Source organism: Fistularia commersonii, chromosome 5 (genome assembly GCF_037954325.1).
Source record: "Fistularia commersonii isolate RoL2024-O1a breed Wild chromosome 5, RoL_Fcom_v1.0, whole genome shotgun sequence".
In the NCBI taxonomy this organism is placed as follows: domain Eukaryota; kingdom Metazoa; phylum Chordata; class Actinopteri; order Syngnathiformes; family Fistulariidae; genus Fistularia; species Fistularia commersonii.
In genome coordinates this window covers 20,303,583-20,326,675 of record NC_141288.1, presented here as the reverse complement: position 1 = coordinate 20,326,675, position 23,093 = coordinate 20,303,583, and the positions used below count along the sequence as shown (strand labels likewise).

The 23,093-nt window shown below is 41.4% G+C and overlaps 1 protein-coding gene and 1 long non-coding RNA gene across 11 annotated transcripts; both read left to right on the top strand.

The window, feature by feature from the left end:
- The first annotated feature begins 51 nt into the window (after nt 1-51).
- Nucleotides 52-4,346, top strand: LOC147234322 (uncharacterized). Its single transcript, XR_015106197.1, has 2 exons — nt 52-147; nt 1,440-4,346. It is a non-coding gene; the product is annotated as an uncharacterized LOC147234322 (long non-coding RNA).
- A 1,449-nt stretch (nt 4,347-5,795) lies between these two features.
- On the top strand, nt 5,796-22,042 carry cpsf6 (cleavage and polyadenylation specific factor 6). 10 transcript variants are annotated; one of them, XM_086147275.1, is made up of 11 exons: nt 5,796-5,878; nt 7,823-8,032; nt 8,117-8,220; nt 9,014-9,159; nt 9,386-9,562; nt 12,230-12,319; nt 13,188-13,677; nt 13,856-13,971; nt 14,073-14,226; nt 15,320-15,518; nt 21,426-22,042. In XM_086147275.1, exons 1-10 carry the CDS (start codon nt 5,819-5,821, stop codon nt 15,504-15,506), a joined length of 1,734 nt encoding a protein of 577 aa, XP_086003401.1. In that variant the 5' UTR covers nt 5,796-5,818; the 3' UTR covers nt 15,507-15,518; nt 21,426-22,042. The 10 variants fall into 10 exon arrangements, with proteins under 10 accessions (XP_086003401.1, XP_086003399.1, XP_086003400.1 ...); XM_086147273.1 differs by having other exon boundaries at nt 13,856-13,989; XM_086147274.1 differs by lacking the exon at nt 21,426-22,042 and adding an exon at nt 15,815-15,946 and having other exon boundaries at nt 13,856-13,989.
- The last annotated feature ends 1,051 nt before the right edge of the window (nt 22,043-23,093 follow it).

Below are 23,093 nucleotides of genomic sequence, written 5' to 3'. Positions count from 1 at the left end.
GTAAAAGCAAAAAGCGATCACAGTTTTGGAAGGATGTGGTTTCCTTGACCCCCTCAGGCAGCACATAACGCCTCGGTAAAGTGTGACAGGATGCGATCTCAGAAGATACGCAGACGCCCAGAGTCCTGCCACTCTTATCACCCTCAGGTGAGATTCTTCTCCCCTTTTCCACACCAGACTATCCAAGTTCTCTTGTAAGAATGCGTTTTGTCTCAAATCCGTTTTTGCCGCATCGGCGCTCCGACCGTCTGAACGTCCGGTTTGACCCTGAAGTCCTCAAGAGGGGAGTGATGTGAAATTTATCATAGCTTATTCTATAATTCCACACTCTTTTGTGGCGGGTATTACGTTTCAAACTTATCTTGGAATTAAAAAGGTAGAAAAAAATAAAAAATAAAAAATAAAATAAAATAAAATAAAATAAAATAAAATAAAATAAAATAAGATAAAATAAAACTAAACTTAACAAAACAAAACAAAACAAAACAAAACAAAATAAAATAAAATAATATAAAGTAAAATAAAATAAAATAAAATGAAATCCATAGAATTAATAAAAGGAAAATTTTAAAAAAATCTATTTAAATCTGTGGCAAAATGAAATGGCTAAAAAAAAAGCTTTACAGTTAAAAACAAAGGGAGCAGAAAATAAGCAGAAATGAATTGATCACAAATGTTGGACTGAAACTTTTAGTTGAATATGAAAAGAATTTTCTCTTTCTGGGACAATTTGAAGCATCGTAAATGCACGATGCAGGGATGTATTTGAGCGTTGGCGCTGTGCTTTGCGCTTCTGCCAGCGCAGCTAGAAGGTCCCTGGTTCAATTCCAAGTCTCCACGGTCTCCTCCGGTTTCCCCCCACTGGACAAAAACATGCGGGAGGTGCATCGCAGACTCTAATTTGTCAGCGTCGAGATTCGCGGCCCTGTGACCGACCGCTCCCGATAACAGCCGGGCTGCAGGAAAAGCCGCGACTCTGCAGGATAAACGGTCCGGATAAAAAACGAACAATTCTATTTGACAAATGGCGGGCTATCGATGGAAAACGCTTTCGTCTGATAGCGTGGATGTTGTCCTCTCAGCTCCCGCCTCCTGTCAAATATCAGAGACTCGCTATTCACCGCCATCTCCGCACTGGCAGATGGTGCGTCTTTATGTTTGCCATCAACCGACAGCGTTGAGTCGGAGTCACCATCGGCTCCGGCGACGACCGGCTCCCATCTGCTCCGTCCCCTTTATCAGAAGACCTCCTCAAAGGAAGTCCTCTCGGGGGGCGGCGCTGACATCGCCCGATATCGGAAGCCATTTTGAATCGGCCTCAAGCGCGTTTATTTTAAAATCTTGACATTCTTGAATCCTGAGCGTTCCTTCAGAGCAGCGAATCGCTTTCCTCCATCTCCAGGACGGAAGTTGAATCCCTTCCCGCTCTGTCCCAACAGGAGAATGCCAACGACTGTGGAGGAGCTTGGGCGATCTCCCCCTCCGCCTTCCCGTTTTTCCTCTGTCTGTCCCTGCTGGCGCTCTTCTCCTGATGGAGGCCGCCGCCGCCGCCGCCGCCGCCGCTTCAGCCTCCGCTCACAGGACGTCCAAAGACTGGCTTTGGATGTCGGACACCGCAAGTGTATTTTTTGTTTTTTAAAAGGATCACGTTCTTACATTTTGACCGAGATGCAAGCGATCCACCTCTGTGGACCTCCGGGTGGTTTGCGAGCGACTCTTGTAAAATGGGCTGTTGTTGCCATGGTTACTATCCATTACTTGCTTTTTTTTTTTTTTTTTTTTCTTTTTTTTTCTTTTTTGTAACACCAATTTGCATCTCAAAAATGAAAAGAGCGGAGCCCGGCATAGATGCAGGTGGCAGCCACGGCTCCCTTTGACAAAAGCAGATCATGAGTCAGAAGATGTGACGAGGTGAAGAACCACCTTTTCAATTTCCCTCCCTGCGTCGCGCTGAACTGAGAACCGTGGACACACATGCATATTATATATGCGGCTGCAAGCGTTTTATACCTACCACCCGACATCTCTCTGTTTTCAAAGCTTCATCTGGTGAACATCATCTAGTACAGGGGTGTCAAACATACGGGCCGCGGGCCGCTACCAGCCCGCTAGGGGGTCCGATCCGGCCTGTGGAATAAATCTACAATTTGAAAAAATACATAAACATCATGAACTGCTTTCTTAAAATAAAAATGCAGTTCCTATATTGTCTGTTAGGGGTGCACTGTTTAGCAACGTGACGCATTACATTACATTACATTACATTACATTTGGCAGACGCTTTTAGCCAAAGCGACTTACAATAGAGGACATAGGGACTGCAAATACACTTGAAAATTCACGATGCACAGGAAATATGCTGCTCAAAAAAATAAAGGGAACACTTGAACAACACAATGTAACTCCAAGTCAATCCCACTTGTGTGAAATCATAGTGTCCACTCAGGAAGCAACACAGATTCATTTTGACTTGTTTTAAGGACATTACATCAAAGTTGGATCAGCCTGGAGTTTGTTTTTACACTTTAATTTTGAGTGTGATTCCTAATCCAGACCTCCATGGGTTAATGCATTTGATTTCCATTGATCATTTTTGATTGTCAGCACATTCAACTGTGTAAAGAGCAAAGTATTTCATAAGAATATTTCATTCATTTAGATCAAGGATGTGTTTTTTTAAGTGTTCCCTTTATTTTTTTGAGCAGTGTATATGCACAACACGATGTGACTCAGGACTTACAGCAGACGGCAGCAATGTAGCTTCCGGTGCTGTAAATAGCATTTTTACTTATTGTTAGAAATGTAGCTCCTTTTCGGTCGGCCCGGACACCCTCATCGGTAAGATGTCGTCGTCAAAATGGAGAAAAGCGGACATGGAGTGGAGGGTTTGCCAAGAATAATGGGCCACTTCTTATTTTTTCGTTGAGGTTAATAAGAAACCCGTTTGCTCGGTGTGGATGCGGCAAGTTTCGGTGAGAAGACAGGAGTGAACCATCGCGCTGTTGAAATTGCACTTATAACTCTCAGGTTGTTCGTCATGTATGTTTTACAGTTCATTACACGTAAAGCTTGTCATCATTTAGCTGTTCTTCTTTACACCAAAACAAAGGATAAATTTGGACTTAGTGTTACTTCTAGCTAATTGCGTTGTGATTTTAGTGGTTCGGCTCTTTGGCATCAAATGGATCAAAATGAGTTTGACACCCCTGATCTAGTGAATGCTCTTTTTGTTGAATGCTGCCACGGAGAGAAGGGCTACATGGTGAACTTTGCTCCGTAACTGACCGGTTCTATTTAGTGAATGAACACTTTCATGGCAGGACTTTAAATCCCTGAAACGAGGGGATCAGAATCATGAGCTCCATCCTCCCTGAGGGTTGTTGAACCCCACGAACGTCGAGGCCTGAAGGATGTGTAGATAATGAATGAATTAAAACCTATTTTATCAAATATAAAACTGTCCCAGATAATCAAGGTCACTGGACACTGGTGATAGCCTGTTGCTTCTGGGACTGTTTCTCTCTTATATAACCTTCATCTTGTTTTTTTTTTTTGTTTTTTTTTTTTGTGAACCCGCTTCCGAAATGTTTGTATTTCAGAAAATTCTGTTTAACACAACATTTCGTTTGCCTTTCTGTCTTCATCAGCCGTGTCTTTCCTTGCACATGTTGTCGGTAACGGTGTGTGTCTGTCTGTCTGACCTGGGATTGTGCGACCGTTCCTGCGTAAATATCATCTGAACACCAACATCAAAATGTAAAGAAATCCCGCGGAAACAAACTGGTCATATATCTTGTTGCCTATTTTTGCTGGATATACTGACGCGTATGCGACCGCGATATAAAAGAACTTTGTAAATGTCATTCGCATAGGGTATTTTTGTATACGTCCGCTCGTGCACTTCATATTTAGTTTTATTTTCCGAGCGTATTTTGAGCCGAGGGTGTCTCTGTAATATGTCGACTCTTCACACTAAGCATGTGTTTACATTAAACTAATGGAACTGATGGATTGCCTGACATTTTGCCTGCTTACGCATAAGACTGGGATGTAATAATTACACCGCGTTCTGTCTCGGGGGGAGAATGAGGTCGTGTTGTTCATTTTTCTTTTCCTTTTTTTCATTTACGCTACCGTTCATTGAATGATTAACATGAGCACGTGATTTGTAAATGCAGTAAATCACGATTGAGTGTGTGTAGAGACAGTGTTATGTGATTCCAATGGTATTTGTTTTTGCCCACTGACACAAATGTTTAGTCTTTATTTAAAGCAACAACAGGTTTTAGGTTTATCTGTAAGGTTTCAATGCTCTGAACAGACATAATAAAAGAGTTCCCTCGCCATGACCTCTTTATGTGTTTTGATTTCAGTCATTCCCGGAATGAAGGGCTGCTTTCAAGAAATAATAATTATTATTCTTTCCTTTCCTGTAAATGATGACTCAACCAGTTTGGTGTGGTATTGCTGTTAACTCTCCGGAAACCCATTTACTTAAATACACACACACAAACATACATATATATGTATATATATATGTATGTATATATATATATATATAATCTGCATTCCATCACAATATATTCAAACATTACTTTCATGTTTACACTTCATTCATGTGTTTCAAACAATCTAACCTATATGCCATATATATCCTATCCCGTTCTACCACATGAGCCTTTCAATTGTCCCTTAGGGACATATTTTATGTTATTATTTTATTTTATATCAATGATAAATAAATGTGTTTTTGAATCTGAATATGTATGTGTTTGTGTGTGCACGTGTGTGTATATACACCTATATATATATATATATATATATATTTATACACACATATAAATAACATTCATTCAGATCTAGGATGTGTTATTTTAGTGTTCCCTTTATATTTTTAAACAGTGTAAAATAATATTATTGCAGTGTTTTAGTCAGGAAAAACACCTGGTTGACGGTGAAACGTCCGTTCAACAAGCAATAGCTGCTGTTGGCCACAGCCACGCCACACAAGCCTGCAATAACTCTGTTCCCGCCCAAATCCAGGTAAAACCCCAGAATTCCTTGCACCCTCAGCCACACCCACAAAATCCCCATGAACCCCAAAATCACACAGAAAACAAGCATCAACATAAACCCCAACATTCGTGACTCGCTACATTATTATAGCGAGTGACGAATGTTGGGGTTTTCGTTGATGCTTATTTTCTGTGTGATTTTGGGGTTGCTGGGAATTCTGCCGTTGTGTTTTGGGATACAATGAATTCTGTTTTGTTTTTTTTGCCTGAAATTGAGTGGAAACACTTAATTACATTGCAGGCTTGTGTGGTGTGGCTGTGGCCAACAACAGCTATTGCTCTTGAAACAGACATCTGACTGTCACCTGGGTGTTTCCCTGACTAAAACGCTACAATACATACTACTCAAAGGAACCAAAAGTGATTTTAACTTGTTTTAAAGACATTACATCCAAATTGGATCCGCCTGGAGTGTTTTTTTCCACTTTCATTTGGAGTAAGACTCCAAGTCCAGACCTCTAATGATTCACACATTTGATTTCCATTGATCATTGTTATGTGATTTTATTGTCAGCACATTCAACTAAGAATACATCATTCTGTCAGATCTAGGATGTGTTATTTTAGTGTTTCCTTTATATTTTTAAGCAGTGTATAATAATATATGATATTCTAGTGAAGTGTTGGGTGCTTGCAGTACTACTGTTTGACCGATAGGGGCGCTAGTTTCCCGTTTCATTGTTCGTTGTTGAGCGTTACCCCGCATCCCCGTGCAGACACACGGAGGAACGGGTCAGAGGAAAATGGCGGACGGTGTGGATCACATCGACATCTACGCCGACGTCGAGGAGGAGTTTAATCAGGTATTAATTTTGCATTTTTGCAAAACGTTGCAATGCCGTGAATTTGAAGTACACGCGGTTGTTTTTTATTCCCAACCGAGAAAAGCGCGGTAAGCGTATTAAACGTGTACCGACTTGCTGTAATGTAGGCCATTTTCACCATGCTGTTAAGTCTGCAGCCTCGGCCAGTGCTGTCGAATCTAAAAGCCGTATTTTTGCGTCTCCCCACATATATTGTCATATTAGGTGCTCGCCGAGGGTAATATGCATTGTGTGGTGGTGTTGGTGATGAGAAACAAACTGGTTTCATTGTTTAGTAATCGGACGGTTCGGGCCTCGGCATGGCCGCGAGTGGCGGGCTAGCAAAGCCAAACAAACGCAGTTAGGTTTGCTAGCCCGGCTAACTGTTATTTTTACAGTCTTATCATCAAAAAACTGGTGACTGCTCAATTCTTACAAAGTATTACGTTTCATCCAGGCACACCAAGTTGCGCTCGATATGTTTTTTTTTAAAATACACTAAAACATTTGTGACTCATTGTATGACATTTAAATGAGACTGTTAGCCGATGTAACGTTAGCATGAATGTTTGCGACGTGAGAATGTTTTTGTTCCATCTCACGCCCCCTAGCCTAGTTTTAAAGTTTATCTACACAGATTTCAACATTGTACAATTAAATTGTTGGTTTGATATTAGGTTTTATTCTAAACGTTTTGACAAAGCTAAATCAAACGATTGCGTTTACACGACGTATCCACCTGCTAACGCTCGGAGCTGCGTCGCAAAATTCGGTCGTTGGAGGTTTTTCACTCAGGTGTTTTGATGTGCCGTTCCTTTAAATACCAAACATGTAGATTTTAATCATTTGCATTATGTTTAGCACACAAAACTCCAGATTGCAACAATTTTTGTCTGAATTTGTCGTTGTCATGTTATTCGGGTTTAATGAATGAGCAGGACTGATTGGCCGCGTTGTTAATTGTTACGATTCTGTGTAACACTTGTAAATAAAAGGAAATAATTGAGTATTAGTTGTTTGTTTAAGCCAGTAAAGAAAACATTTCACTGTCGAGAAAACTATTGTCTTCGGAAACACGTTTCTACACCCTGCATGTGACAATAAACGCTTTGAATTTTGAATCTTATCATTCGGTGTGAATGGCTACCAGTGACTATCTGACTGGATAGTTGAGGAAAAAGTGGCAACTAAAGCGATTATAGATGCAATTGCATCATTATTTGAATTTTTTTTTTAAACATGGGAAGTCAATATATCACAGTCCAGTTCATTTTAGAAGATACTTGGTAATCCTTGTACCATGTGGAAGTGTTGCATAGTCCTGCCATTTGGGAAAATACAAATGAATTGTTAGGCTCTTCATGTTTGTTTCCCTTAAATCTATTCTGTTTACCGTGGCCCCTTTTTCATCAATGAAGTTTCACTTGTTTTATCAGCGTTTCAGTGACACAAAAGAAAACTGCCAGTTTTCTGTTTGTGTGAATTCTGTGAGAGGGAAAACACATTGCTTGATTCAGCAGATATTTAACTATTGAAAATCCTTTAAATGGTTGACAAGTCATGAAACCCCCTTACAACAGTGGTCCGGTCCGTGGATCAATTGGCACCGGGCCGCACAAGAAATAAAATAATCTTTTATTTTGAAAAACAACCAGAATCTCTCCGTTTCATCTCAGTCACTTGAGTGCCAAAAATGTAACCCACTCGCAAGCAAAATGGGTAAAAAACAGACATCAGAAAGTTTCTTTTCGAAGGGGAAATAAATGTTTATTATTACAGTCGTGGTAAAATTGTCATACGTTGATCGTTCCGCGGTGATAAAGAGGTTCGGGACCACTGCCTTACAAACACAATATCGCTGCAAGTTAGAGATGTTCGAAAGTGTAAAGCTACATATCAGCAGCTGTTATACATGACCTAACAGATTTTTTTTCCCCCCAACAGGAGGCTGACTACCCTGTTCATGAGCAAATTGACCTGTATGATGATGTAATATCCCCATCAGCCAATAATGGTGATGCACCAGAAGACCGCGACTACCTGGACACATTGCCTGCGCCGGGCGGCTCCGAGGGTGGGAAGAGCGCCCCACCCAATGTCGTATATACCTACACGGGCAAAAGGATTGCCCTGTACATCGGCAACCTCACATGGGTCCGTATCAGATATCCTATCTGGCCCTTTATTGGGGGGGAAAATGTATTTACCCACACCTGTAATTCCGCTTTTTCGATGCAGTGGACAACAGATGAAGACCTGACGGAAGCTATCCGGTCAATAGGCATCACAGATGTGCTGGAGATCAAATTCTTTGAAAACCGAGCTAATGGCCAATCAAAGGGGTAAGCATTTGTTTTATGTTACTAGTCTCACCCTCATACAAACCAGGGGCTAGTGTGTGTCCACTCTTACTGTTTATATGTTTGAGATTTATGTGCCAATTAGAAATTCATTACTCTTGTCTTTGCAGGAAGAAACTGTACATAATGTGGTCCCTGTCACATCCTGCTACAGGGTTGCTGCAGTCTTCTTGTCTGACCACTAGAGCAAGGACAACCCCTAATTTTGTTAATTCAGCAGGATCTGAAATAAAATTCCAAATTTTAACAAGTTTAAGCAACAAAAACAATGAATGATAAGATTTTATGTGCTAAGTATATAAGTAAAAAATGTATAGCAAAAACGTGTAGTTAATGCTGTGGTGTATGGCAGCCAGTGAAGGTTTGAGGGGTTGTCATTGCTATCATTGTCTGACTTGCGCTTGAACTTTATTTTCGTTATTTCATTTAATCTGTAAAGTGGTTCATGTTTGAATTGTTTTGATTTCAGCATTTCTTAAACCTCTTCCCACATATCACAGCAAACTTGGAAATTAAAATGTTTGCAGCTTTAAATGCAGCATTACAGCCATGTGTTTTTGAGATTTGAACAGCCTTATTTAACATAACTGCCAATTCTTCTCAAGTTTTCACATTGGCATGGCTCCCTTTCAGATTGACTGCTATTAGAGCTGAGTTTGGACTTTTAAAAATTCAAGCTAATAGTGGCTCTATATACCCTGACTACAGGGGGATATGTGGAGGAAGGAGGTTACAGGATATGAGTAAAAAGAATTAAAATGTTTGTGTCTTCCAGGTTTGCTCTGGTGTGTGTAGGGTCGGAGGGATCGTCCAGGAAATTAATGGAGCTCTTGTCGAAGAGGGAGCTCCATGGTCAAAACCCCCTTGTCACACCGTGCAACAAACAGTCCCTCAGCCAATTTGAAATGCAGTCGCGCAAAAGTAAGTAGGACGATGCCACACAGCGCAGAAAACATGCATACAAGCATAGTTTTGTTAAATACCAGATGTACATTTGATTCTCAAGAGATGACCAATATTTTTGTTTTTATTGATCCATTTACATAGATTTGACAAAGTACACTTAGTTACATGTCTCAACATGAGCACACATTTACTAGTTACCACATGTCAATGAAAAACTGAGTTAGTACTATTTGTTACACAGGTACCCAGTCAGGCCAGATGTCTGGGGAAGGTAAAGCTGGTCCCCCAGGTGCTGGCCCTCGGGGAGGTTTTCCAATGGGGAGTCGAGGTAGAGGCAGGTTCCCTGGTCCGCCTGGTGCTGGAGGAGACCGCTTCCCAGGTCCTGTGGGGCCTGGAGGGCCACCACCACATTTTCCTGGTTGGTTTGGTGTTTGTCAGAATGGAGTGTTTTTGCAAGAAGCATAGGACAATACCCCACTCAGTGATCAGGAACACCCAGCACAGGTTGTATGTTAAAACATTTTTGCTTCAATGTCAAAGAGTTCAGGTATCTCGTAGTGTTGGTCAACAGTGAGTGTAGAACGGCACATGAACTAGCCAGGTGGTTTCATTGGTTTGTTTGTTGAGGAAGCAGGAGGTGAGCAGCAGAGCCAAGCTATACATTTACCGCCCTACGTTCCTACTCTCGCCTACAGCTTTGACCTTTTTGAGTCGTGACTGAACGAACAAGGTATTGAACACAAGTGGCTGAGATACGTGTCGTTTGCAGGGTAGCGAGGCGTAGGTTTAGAGATTCGGTGAAGGGGGCTCTGGAGTCGAGGGGCTGCCTCTTCACATCGAAAGGAGCGGGTGGAGGTGGTCGTGGCACCTACTAAAGATTCCTCTTGGGCACCTCCTTTTTGGAAGTTCCAGGTGTCTACCGGCGCTTTTCCACCACACTGTTCCATTAAAACGCCAACACAGTTAGGGTGGTTTTCCATAGCTTCCTCGTACCTACTCAATGTGGGCGAGGTCGTCGTAGCGAGGCACTGCAAAACTTCCCTGTTGTTGATTTATACGTAACACTAAACACAAACAATGGACGCATTGGTGTATTTACTGCTCAGCTTTTTGATACAGAGCAGGAGGAGAGAGCCAGAGAAGGCCACGAGTGGCGGGAGACAGCTGCAGCCATACCAACATGTAGCCTCCTTGCAGGTTTATGTTTTAGAATGGCAGGCTCCGTTCTCAGATCAGTCTGTTGGCGTCGCGTTTTTGGCTCTGCCCGCTTGGAACCTCACCAGAGTAGGTACTAAAAAAGGCACTGGGTACCAGGTCCTATCCTCGATGGAAATGCAAAGACAGTTGTGCTGGAACTGTGTAGTGGAAAAGCGCCATACCTGGTAGGGGGCCCTGTGGGTGAACCAGAACACTATAGGACCACATATCCCGACTGCCCAGGGGACGTCTTGTTGTCCCTCAGGAAGAATTCGAGTACGTCTACATTTTTTTTTAGAAATTCAATTATATAAGCCTTTTGGTTTACACAACTTGATCTGCCAGACTCATGATGTCCATTGTAAGCAAATGGACATTTTGAAGTAAATCTTGTGTACATTTGGTATTGGACCAGACTTAGCTTCCAAACCTATTTGTCATGCTGCATTGAACTCACAAAAACTGTACTCTCCCCAATAATTGTGAAAATTACCTTGGGGCTATATCAACAATAATGCTTTGGTTTCAAAGTGATGACTGATGTGCTGAAGATACAATGGCTCCATTCGATGTCTGCAACGTCTGAATTATTCTATTAATAAGAAACTAGAAATGGAAACGACCTGCTTCCTGGCAATCACCAGCACCGGCATTGACAGTGTACATGGCTAGTAATAGATGTGTGTGTTTAAAATAAGATGGAAATCATTTCTGAAATGGACATATTGGAAAAAGGTGATTGTACCCTTGGATTCTTGAGAGCATCCAAATTCTAGGTTTTAATCTAAATATTTTATGTAGAAACAGCTTGAGTTACTGGAGAACCAAGGTAAACGATCAGATGAACAGTTAGATCGTCATCTTTTATTGAACATATCGGTTAGGTGGACGGTTCAGGCAATATCTTGTCTCTTGCTAGAGGAATTTAATATCTTCAATCTGACCTCCTGAACCTGTGTTTTGAATGGTGATACTTTTATAGCCCCGTGCTTGTTGTGCCCCAATCCATCACACTTAAACCAATGGGTTTTGTGGTTTTGCATGCTTTGGATTGTTTGCCGTGTATTGATCTATTAGTGCCACGAGTTTAATTGTAGGGTTGCTGCGGTGAGTTCAAAGTGTATAGAGATGGTAACATTAGGAGTCTGTCCTGGTGGGGGTTGTACAGGTGTACTCTTTGTTTTCTTTTTCTCATTTGATAGGAATATGGATTCAGCACGTAAACATGATAGTAATCTATATTTTGTTGAAATCACCTGTGGTTAAACAACTTGACATTACAGCATCGCCGCAGATGAAATCCAAGTGCATCAATTGTGTTGAAGCTACTGTGTGGAAGGGGGTGCTTTCTCTCCGGGAGTGCTGCCCCGTTAGCCCAGTCCAGGCACTGCTACTACTCATGCTCTGCACAAAAACAACTTATCTGTCCTAGTGTTGCTTCTTTGGAAGGAACGTTAAAGTTTTAATTCTCTCCCGGCAGGGCTTTATCTATGCATGGCTTCCTCACAATATAGTTTGTCCTTTTGTTTACCCCCCCACCCCCCCCACCCCCCACCTTTTTTTAACATGGACGTATGGCCTGGCTACCATTTACTGCTTACTGACAATTTCCAGCACCCTTCTTTGACAGGCATTTTTTCTCAAAGCTGAATTTAGGAATGTTAAGGCTATTTACAAATCTTGGATTGATTGCCCAAGGTTGTAGAGAATGGAGTTCTCACTTTCTCCTTTTTTTTTTTCCATTTAATCATCTCTGTATTCATTCTACCCTTTTCACATCTTTTGCTTAGTAACTGGTGCTTAATGATGCTGGGCTGCAAGAGGCCACCTGTTAGTCGGCGGACTGAAATGAAGGGGACAGATGTGATTGGTTTGCTTTCTCCTCCAGATTTGATTAGGCACCAAGATGGCCTTCTGATGGATATGAATTTCAATCCCTTGCCGCCATTCGGCAGGAACGGGAGCTGGCGTGACAGAGGTGAAACACCTCATTTGATCAGACTGATTGATGGCTTTCACTGTCAGGACAGTGGACTCTGATTTCTTAACTAATCCTTAATATAAATCAAAAGCTGTTGACACTGTGTAAGGTCAGAGTAAATATTTAAGGGTATTCAAAGCAATACAGTTTAGGGAGCATGAAGGGGGGAAATATTAAATGCTTTTGAAGACTCCCTTCAGAATATCAATAGGCAAATTTCTCAAAGCGCTGCTTTTTTTTTCTACATGTCTTAGACCCTACAAACCTCTTATTGTCCTAAATGCAGTGCTGCTCTCTGTCAGCTTTATTTCAGTTCCCACGGCTTGTGCAATTGGTCAATGTGCTTTTTAAAAAAAAAAAAAAAAAAAAAAATTATCAAATTATCACCCAAGAAATGCTACTGAATGTACTATATGCTATGTATACATAAAGGCTGACTGTCGTAATGGTGGCCTTGGCTACTTTCAGCAGTGCTGCTTTTGCATTCACTATTGTGGGAAAATAATTGGAATCTGAGGCCTTTAAGAGAAAACACATTTTGGAGCCTTGATAAGAGCAAGCTCTTCACGTGTATGCTGGATTTCATGTTTAGCATTATTTTGCAGCCTTTTGATTTTTGGGACTCCCTGTTCCTATGGCTTGCTTGTCTTTATCTGTGTCTGTCATTATTTTAATCTTTTACCAGCTTAAAAGGCCCAAATGTTTTATATACCTGTTAGGGGAATGATAGAGTGCTACAAGGCAATAGAATTGGAGCATCCATAAATACACATACATACATACAAGCATTTAACAAGAGAAATGATATGACCGCCTGCTGTATTGTTCATGCCTCCTTTTATTTTGTCCCCTTTCTTGTCTTTAGGTGGACTACAGGGTCCCCCACGCCCCCCACCTGGTCCCCCTGGCCCCCCCGGACCTCCACCTCCTGGCCAGGGACTTCCCCCTCCCCTCGCTGGTCCGCCAAATCGTGGCGATAGGCCTCCTCCACCTGTCCTTTTCCCCGGTCAGTTTGGCCAGCCCCCATTGGGACCCCTGCCTCCAGGGCCCCCTCCCCCGGGTTACGGCCCTCCTCCCGGACCCCCGCCCCCCCAGCAAGGCCCCCCGCCCCCAGGACCGTTCCCCCCTCGCCCCCCGGGCCCCATCGGCCCCCCCATGGCTTTGGCTCCACCTCCTCATATGGCAGGTCCCCCGCCAGGTGGGCCACCACCGGCCCCCCATGTCAACCCCGCCTTCTTCCCTCCTCCTGGTAACAACAGTTTGCCCCCCAATGACAGCAGAGGCCCCCCAGGACCAAATGACCCTTATGGACGCCCGCCACCTTATGAAAGAGGAGACTATGGTCCTGGAGGCCGGTGAGGACGGGAGATCGAATCGATCGCGTTGTGTTATCTTTGGATTTTGCCGTCACCGTAATTTACCGTTTATGTACATCGGCCAGCCGTCTGGGCGTACTTGAATCAATACAGTGACCTTACCTCGTTAACTTATCGCGGCAACCTTATTCGTCACGCCTGCTGTGTCTGCTTGCAGGGAGATGGAGGCGTCCAGGACTCCTTTGAGCGAGGCAGAGTTTGAGGAGATCATGAATCGGAACAGGGCCATCTCCTCTAGCGCCATATCCAGAGCCGTATCCGATGCTAGTGCTGGTAAACTTCACCAAACAAGTCTGTGTATTGTGTGTTTAAAAAAAACCTCACAACAACCGGGATAGATCCTGAAAGCTTGATTCTGTTTCCTGTGTGTTTAGCTGACTATGGCAGTGCCATAGAGACCCTGGTGACGGCCATCAGTCTGATCAAGCAGTCCAAAGTCTCAGCAGACGACCGTTGCAAAGTCCTAATAAGCTCTCTACAGGACTGTCTCCACGGCATTGAGTCAAAAAGCTATGGCTCTGCCTCCAGGTAAATATGACCTTCATTCCTGGCTGTAATGCAGATGTTTGAAATCTCATGAGATGAAGCGGTTTTGAAAAGTGACCCCGGCACCTTGGCGTGTTGAAGTGAATAATTTGCTTTTCATTTCTCACGGTATTTTACTTGAATATCATTTTTGGCTGTTGCATTCTCATTAATAAAAAGCTGTGATATCATTTGCACAAGAAAATAATTCGTTTCATAACCTCTAATATGATGCCATAAAGCACTCGTCATTAGGGAGTGATGTGTTTTGATTTGTATTGTATGATACAGTATTTCCTTGACTTGCGAGTTTCATTGGTTCTGTGACTGAGTATCATAATATATCTGTGCTCGTGTATCAAATTCAATTTCCCCAGTAATATGAATTGCAACGCTCTTAGTCCGTTCCACCACCCCGGTTTTGTTGCGTCTTTTCAAAAAAAGAAAGATGTATTCCTATAAATAACAAACACTGTACAAAATAATAATAATACATAATAAAAGAGAATATAAAGAAATAAACTGGTTTTATTAAGTCTACTTACCTTGAAGATCAGATGAAGAGGCCGGCGGCGGCGGAGAAGATCAGCAGAGGAGGTTGGGGGAGTTTTTCATTTCCTGCTCCTTAAATTACCGGCCACACACTTAATACTACAATCTGTTAGTAAATGTAACGTGCACACTTTGCTACACTTTATGGCCAAACTTCATTTTGCGACACAGTGATTGCCGCACCTCTTTTTTTCAAAACCAACGCCTCGTCCGTCGATGTCTCCGCCGTCCGCCGAGCCAAATCCCCGTACAGACGATGCTCTCCATCGCCGCATCTCACCGGCGACAACTTCGCCATCTCTTCACAGACAAGTTCACAACACGCCTCTGATTTTTAATTAACTTTACCCCCCTGAATACCTAGCGGCGGGTCCCGCTGTTTTTTTTTAAAATGCCACGTCGTCCCGCTCCCTCCCAACTCCGATCTCGGCCCGTATCTCAGAAAATTGGTAAACCGATGCACTCGTAAGTCAAGGTTCCACTGTACAGGAACGCGTCGTCGTCACGTCGCTGACGCGCGGTCCCATTAACCGCATGTGTCCAGGCGGGAGCGCTCGAGGGAACGCGATCACAGTCGCTCGAGGGAAAAGAGCAGACGCCACAAGTCCCGCAGCAGGGATCGCCACGAGGACTACTACCGAGAACGCAGCCGGGAGCGCGACCGCCACCGCGAGAGGGACCGAGACAGAGACCGCGAGAGAGAGCGGGAGCGAGAGTACCGACATCGCTAGTCAGGAATGGAGGTGGGCACACTTATTTTCTCCCCCCCTTGGCTTCTCTTTGCTGTTAGCCGTCCATGTATCCTTCACCGCTATCTTTGTAGGACAAAGACTGAGCCAAGCTGTTTAAGGCTAACTAAAGGCCCCTTTGATTTTCTTTTCAGTTTTTAACCTCTAGTGCTTTTGATATGTTAGATCCCATTTTATTTTTGCTCATGAGGGGTGGCTGTGTCAATTCAGATTTCAAGGAAAGTATTTACTCCTTTGAAAAACAAACAAAAAAAAAAGTTATCCATAGAACACTTTGATAAACCTGATAGAATCACTTGGAGGAGGAGATGAAGAGGGGTGTATTTACTGAAAACACTTAAACCATGGATTCCTCTCAGGTAAGTGTAAGGTAAGTACAATTTATTTGAGATTGCATAACTCCAGTGGTGTCATTGTGAGAATTGCCTTTCAGCGAAATGCGCAGGATGGTGTAATTTGACTCGGCTAAATGGAACCGCTTTCTTAAAACCTGAAACATAATGACCTGGAATTTGCTTTGCGGTGCCACAGTTTCTATTTTTGGTCAACAGGCATTTTAAAGCTTGTTAAGTACAGAATTAGCTGTACTGAGTAAATCCAAAATAATCCAGAAGTTATGGTGCCGTTTAGAATAAATACTCAACATACAAGAAAACAGTCAATGTTTGTCTTTTTCAATTTTGTCATAAATTCTCTGTTTAGTCTTTTAAAACATTTTCTGCATTGTAAATAAAATCTGAATGTTTGTATTTTACCGGTAGTCGTGGCTGGTAGACCAAAAGATGATCCAAATTGGATGTTCGAGGTATTGAAAATATTGTGACTGCTCACCTGTTTGATTTTCAAAGTGGGTGAATGATTTAATTTGATTTCTGCAGTATTTAGTACAGGTTTGCCATTTTTGTTAATGCGTGTTCTGTTTTGTGTTTTAATGTTTCTAAAATGTGGTTGTACATTCAGGACATAATGGCAGCGTTCAACATGTCCATATCAGGAGCGTCTGTTAATTGAAAGGCACTGTCGAATATCGCTGCCATTTCCATTTAGAAATGGAACATATATGATAGTTCTGTTAAGAAATGGTCATTTATGACTCAAACCGTGCCTGCGCCTTAATATTTTGAGTGTCATGTCTGTATTTGCATATCAGTGACATTTCCTGGCATTGTATTTTCATGTGATGTCAGATTTTGCAGTCATTACTCCAATTCGTGGCACCGGTGAGAAGTTAAATTATGTACTTGGTTGACTTTGTTTTTCAAAAAAAAACAAACAAGATGTTTCCTGATTGTACTTGTTCGGATGATAGATGAATAAATATTCAGAGATTGGACAGAGTTGTAGATTTCACCTCATAATTTTCCAAACTTAAGGTGTTATTGGCACCATTTAAAGCCAAATTTCGTTACACCTGGATGAATTGGCCGCAGAATATCAGTATTTAATTAAATGAAAAATAGAGGCCCCTTATCAATGCATATTTTAGTGAAGTACCGTTTTTTTTTTTTTTTTTTTTTACACACACAAGTTGACTGAGCATTGATCTGAGCCCAAGAGAACCGGCTATTTAAAAATTTAAGCTACGCAAACCGTTGTGACAGATTTGTGGTCTGGCTTCTGCATCATGCATTGTAAATGACAAGGTGATGGAGGTTAATATTTATAATATCACACTTCATAGATCAGATTCTTACTGTTTGTCTGTGTCTTCACATCTCATTGTAATGCCGAGGTTGCTGTTTTGTATTGCGTCTCCAGGGGGGATTAAACAAAATCACAATTGTAAAGTTTTGGAAGTGCGGTTGAAATACTGGTTCTTGTGTGTTCCACTCTGATGCTGCTAAATCGCTAAGTTCCTCTGTATGCACACGTTGTTACACTAGAGACCAGAGCTTCTGATAGTTTCCCTGTAGCAGTGCTCAAATCCCGACCAGATATTTCATTATTTAAACTCAGATTTCCCCGTCAGTATCCAAATGTTTTTAAGAGTCCCCGTTTTCACAGGTTCTCATTCTTTGTATTGCTTCATACCAATGATACCTTTGGGTGTGCTGCAGCATAGCGTTTCTCCAAAGCCAGGTCCACCACATAAATGTAAAGCAGTAACTTGTCATGTGATATGAGCAGTATAGATTAATGCTAATCCCCAGCTGCTGGTGTTCACCTTGCTAATCCTAACCTTTGTCCAAACAATGCTGCTACTCAGAAACAACATTGTTACTCGAATTCTAGGCTTTGTGTCCACTGGGAACCTCTTTTGGGAATATTTCAACATAGCCAAGTTTTTTGTTTTTTTTTCTAAATGCAACAGGTGAAAGATTTTTTTTAAGTAATTTCATGAATCTATCAATTAATGCAACACCTTACAAAGGCAGTTTTGTATTTGAACTTCGAACGGAGAGATTCCCCGTGGATACAAGGCTGCGTATTTTAATATGTAAATTGACTATTTTTACCAACAAAAAAAAATGTTTCTTGACCTTAAAAAGGAAATGGGCAAAAGTATTTTTGTATTAAGGCCAAAAAAATGTCCATTTTCCACATGTCCATGTCAGTAATCAGTCCAATATCAGTAAATATGTTAATGAGGGATAATAACTGCTGTTTGATTGCTCAGCATAATTTGCTAATTTGTGTCCTCAGACATGCATTTACGTTTTGATTGGTTCATGTGGCCATGGGGGGAAGCAGTTTTTGTAACTGACTTGAAAGTTCAATGCTATCTCTGCAGTCTTCCTGTAGGTTTGTGTGTGTGCCAGAGATCGAATCCCATTTGTCCTTTTTCCAAACAGGAGACTCGCGTCAAACCACGGTCAAACCTCATTTCAGATAAAGGTCCTTCACAAAGCATCAATTCATGTGAAATCACAGGGACGCAGCTTAATCACTCAGAGTTAAGAGACCACTTGTATATGACATGGGTTGTTTTTTTTTTTTAATTTTGGCAAAAATCAATTCTAATTTATGGGAATTATTCTTGAATATCCCATTGAAAGAATCCACTGTGTAGCTTTCCACTGGCTAGTATTAAAAGTAAATTTTCCACATCTCCTCCATAAAAGACTTTACGTACATTTCTGAAGGCATTGTGTTTAAAACCGTAAGTAAGGTGTCCAACAACAAGCCAGTGCCTGTGTATAAATACACCCATTATTTAGTCGATATCACACCGCTCACTGGTTTGACCTCTGCTTTTTATGGACCGTTTGACAATGGTTTGACCCTGGCCTGTTACATTTTGCATGCTGTATTGGCTGACTCACTGTTACACACTGTACTTTATGAAAATGACCAATACGTGAAAATTATGGTTCGGTTTAAATTTGGAAATTACCTTTTAGTCGTGATATTTGGATGTAATTTGACATAACGAAAGTATAGTCATCATGACATTCCACTTGTGTATGAGCCAGTATAATATTTCAATATTGTAATGGGAGTCATCAAAGATGGACCACTGTACTGTATAAACTGTTGCAATAAACTGTTTTTGCCTGCAGCCATGCACCATGTTAAACAGAAACCTCTCAGAAAATTAACAAATTGAGTTTTAAAATGCATTTAAAGTTATACCAAGAACAACTGTACTGCTTTATACTTATGGCTGTAAAGTGGGCCCATCTTCCACATTTAAACTGCATATTCACCTTGTAAGAGCAAACTAATAACGGCTTGAGCCATTCTTAGAAAGTGTAAGGTAATTCTGTATTGTTTTGTTGTAATTATTCCTGAAAAGGTCACTTAGTTCAGGGGACCATTGTTGACAGTTTATTAATTTGGCATGTATAATGAGGGTGTTGCATTTACACCTGTACCTTGCCTACTCGTCCTCCCGTGACAAGAGTGTTTACTCTTCTCGCGCATCATTTAGCGGCACCCAGTTTTCCAGAATATCAAGCCAATCACATGGTTTTCCGTCTAAACCCGGCTCAGATATGTGGCTTTCTCTTTGTAGGTGTGTGTTTGATATACAGCTCTTGATGTCCTGTGTCTTTTCACTCCTACATTCCCCTTATCAGTTATTGGATGTGTTACAAACAGTCATGCACCGCTATTCTATTTGTCTTAGTATTTAAATTATGCGGCACCGATCATTTTAACTCTGTACCTCCTTAATACCATTGCAAATTGCATTCAAATAAAAATATTGATCTGTGACTGACGTAGCAATAAAATGAGAAACTTTTCTATGGTCACATGGATAACTTCTAATGGAAAAAATCAATTTCTGTAAACAGGATGTTTTTAAGATGACCGTGTAATGTATCAACGTGCTCAGTGAGGCAGTAAGCCGTAGAAAACGGCTTTTTTTTCAGTGTATATTGACGGCATTGACAAGTATGTACAAGCATGTTTTGGTAAATGGACTCTCTGTAGGGTTTTTCCTGGTGTGAGCAGGATTGATTTCTGTGCTTGAGACTGTTCACTATTGCACGTCTAGGTATTCCACTTCACCTAGTAGTCATTGAGAAGTACAACAAGCAGCAGCTTAAATGCAGCCATGCTAATTGCGCACATTTCATTGAATTGCAAACAGTCCCTGCAAATGGAGACTTAAACCCGAGGCAGAGCGCAGGCCAACGTTTGGTGATTTCTCTTGATTCCTAAAGTAAGAAGAGGGGATGGAGACTGATTTTTAAGCCGGGCAGTCGGAATCGAACCGTGAGACACAACTTTGCGTTGACAGTGGTGGTCTTTCATTTCCCGCAGGGTTTAGCCCTCTGCATGAACGCAGCGAGCGCCGCGCTCCTATATCTGTTTGCCATCAGCTAACATTCAAAGTATACAAACACCAGTGTACATAGTCACAGCGGGGATTCAGCGCAATATTAAAGAAGGTGACATTTTCAGATTTGGTCATCATGATGCAAAAATGTGGATTAGAGAAAATCAGCAAAACATCAGCCGAATGCTTCGTCGCGTCTGTATCCGAGCTGTAATGTGCACGTAATTGTGTGGGCCACTGCGCACGCACGCACACACACACACACACACACACTCACAGATTATCTGTCTGCTCATCTCACTCTAGGGATCAAGAAAGCTTTTTTTTCCCCGATTGCCCAAAATGTTGGTGTGTTTATCCGTCTCTGTCGATCAACCCAGCAAAGTCGCAAAAAGAATTGAATTTTTGCACATCTCGCTCACTTATATTGATTTCATGTTTTTCATTCTTATTTTTAAAGACATATTTTTATAGTTTTCATTGTAGGTACAAGCAGTATTTATTTTCATCATGCAGTATTTGGCCTTTTTCTTGCAAATGATTTGTCGAGATCTTGCAAAAACCCTAATTGTGGCCTCGGAGTGCTTTTTTTGATGCATTCCCTGTAACTGTGTAACTATCCCTAACAATGTACTTGACATGCATAGTCAGTTTGAGATCCATGTTTCTGCCGCAGCAGATGATCGTAATATTATGGTGTGCGTGTGTGTGTATACAGTTTGAATATAAGAACATATTGGTGTGTACAGTTTCCACTCTTACTTCTTGAGTATTTCCTGTTCGGGTTTGCATGACGTGTTTCTATGTTTGTGCCAGGGTTGAGAGCAACGCACTTCTACCGTTTTTGTTTTTTTTTTCTGTTTGTTTGTTTGGTTCTTTTTTTTTTTTTTAGTTTAAAAAAAATAAAATAAAGTTATGGTCTCTTCCACGTGTGACCTTTGGGATTTCCACCCTTGGAAGATGCGCTAATCTCACGCCCCTGCTCACAACAGTTGGCACTGATTGGATTCGGCCGGCCTCTTAATCCCGCGCTCAGAGTGATGGTGACTTGAACTCAGCCCTGGCCGTGGCGACGTGTATATCCATAGTGTAGAAGTGCAATGTTGAGGGGAGGGAGTGTTCACTGTTGCGCTGCCTCGAAACCAAACTCCACCCTTCGTTTTGACACCTTTCAGCTTACAAGGATCAAAGATGGATGGATGGAAGGAAAAGGAGGAACTTCAGCGCGCCACCACCTCCCGACCCTGCATGACTGGACAGGATTATAGCCACAGCCACCACCTATTGCTCCACCCCTCCATCTCTCCTCTCCTTTTCCACCCATCCTTCTCTCTCTGTTCATCTTGTCTGCCTGACTTAAGAGCAGTGGCTGGAAGACCCTGAACCTGTGTAAGGCTATATTATCTAAACATTTATACTCACGGTAACTAAAGACGGAAGAAGAAAAAAAAACAAACAAAAAAAAAAAAAAAACTTTCCAAACAGCTCTTTTATTTTTACGGTGTTTTATTTGACATGAAGATGAGTATGTGTGATGCTTTTTTTGCAAAGAAACAAACAGCTCATAATACCCCTTAATAGAAGACACAAACACTGCGCCTTTCTTTTTCCCCCCGTTGGCTCGCTGTACCTTGTGCACAGTTTAGACAGCAGATTTTATAGGGTACATGTTTGATGTTTTCTCCCCACCCGCCGCTTCCTCCCATTCTCTTCATGGTTAGTATGTTTGTAAATGTCTCTGCTTTTGATTAAAAACTAGATGGTGTTGTAATAAAAAATGTTTACCGAGGTCCACTCTGCATTTGGTGAATTCCTCTTCGCATCTGGCTCTTATATTACTTTATTATGTTGGACTGCAAAATGTTTATCATATTGAAGTTGTCTATTTTAGGACCTTTTTTTTTTTTTTTTTTCTTCAATTATTTTAGTTGTGTTGACAGGTGGTTCTGTTTTAGAAAGTGAATGTTTTTTTTTTGTTTTCTTTTGTTTTTGAAATAGACTAGTCATTTAAAGGGTAGCAACGTAGGTTGAATGTAAAATGAATTGTGCAGATTTTTGGATGAGAACACAAACACAGCGAGGAGCTCATTTTTAAGTTTACATGCATTTCTTTCTGGAAGGAAACCGTAAACCAAAAACTCATGTGCTTTGTTTTGTTGTTGTGTATTTGAACAGGACACAAACAAAGTGGTCAATGTGAACTATCTTTGCCATCTCAGTAAATTCATGTTCACGCCGGCAGCCGTTCGCAACGAGAAGTCGTGCAATATGTTGTCTTTTTTTAAGATATCCCATTTTGTTTGTCAGTTGAAGTAAATGTAAATATTCCTGCTCCTGCATTTTCCACGCCAACATGTTTGTGTTTAAACTGAACATGTGTGTGACCAACGCATTAATAGAACTAAGAATTCATCACAACTGATTCATCTGAGTTGTTTCCTTCATACCTTGCAGAGGATATGATGACCCTCATGTCTGACTGTTCATGTCACACCTCGTTGCGAGTTCATCAGGTTGTTATACACGGCCTTTGTTCGGTTTATAAAATGACGGTTCTAGAAAAAGACAGAATTTTGTTTTGTTAATGTCAACTTATTTGGTACTAATTTTAAAAACCCTGAACATGGTGATCCAATGAGCACCAAATGTTATCCTCGGTGGCAGGGAAACCAAACAATTTTGTTCACTAAACCAAAGAGGTCAATACACATTTTTTTTTATTTCTTTTTTTTTTCTTTTTTGTCCCATTTTTTTAATATTTATTTTTTATTTGTTCATTTGTTGAAGGAATTTAGCTGAACAATTAACGAGGTGATCTGACGTGTGTGTGTGTGTGTGTGTGT

Bases quoted from the DNA above. Each gene is read 5' to 3' on its own strand.
- cpsf6 (XM_086147273.1), top strand. From the start codon at position 5,819: ATGGCGGACGGTGTGGATCACATCGACATCTACGCCGACGTCGAGGAG. The intron at 8,033-8,116 runs GTCCGTATCAGA...TTTTCGATGCAG, and splicing joins ACATCGGCAACCTCACATGG to TGGACAACAGATGAAGACCT. The intron at 13,678-13,855 runs GTGAGGACGGGA...GTCTGCTTGCAG, and splicing joins GACTATGGTCCTGGAGGCCG to GGAGATGGAGGCGTCCAGGA.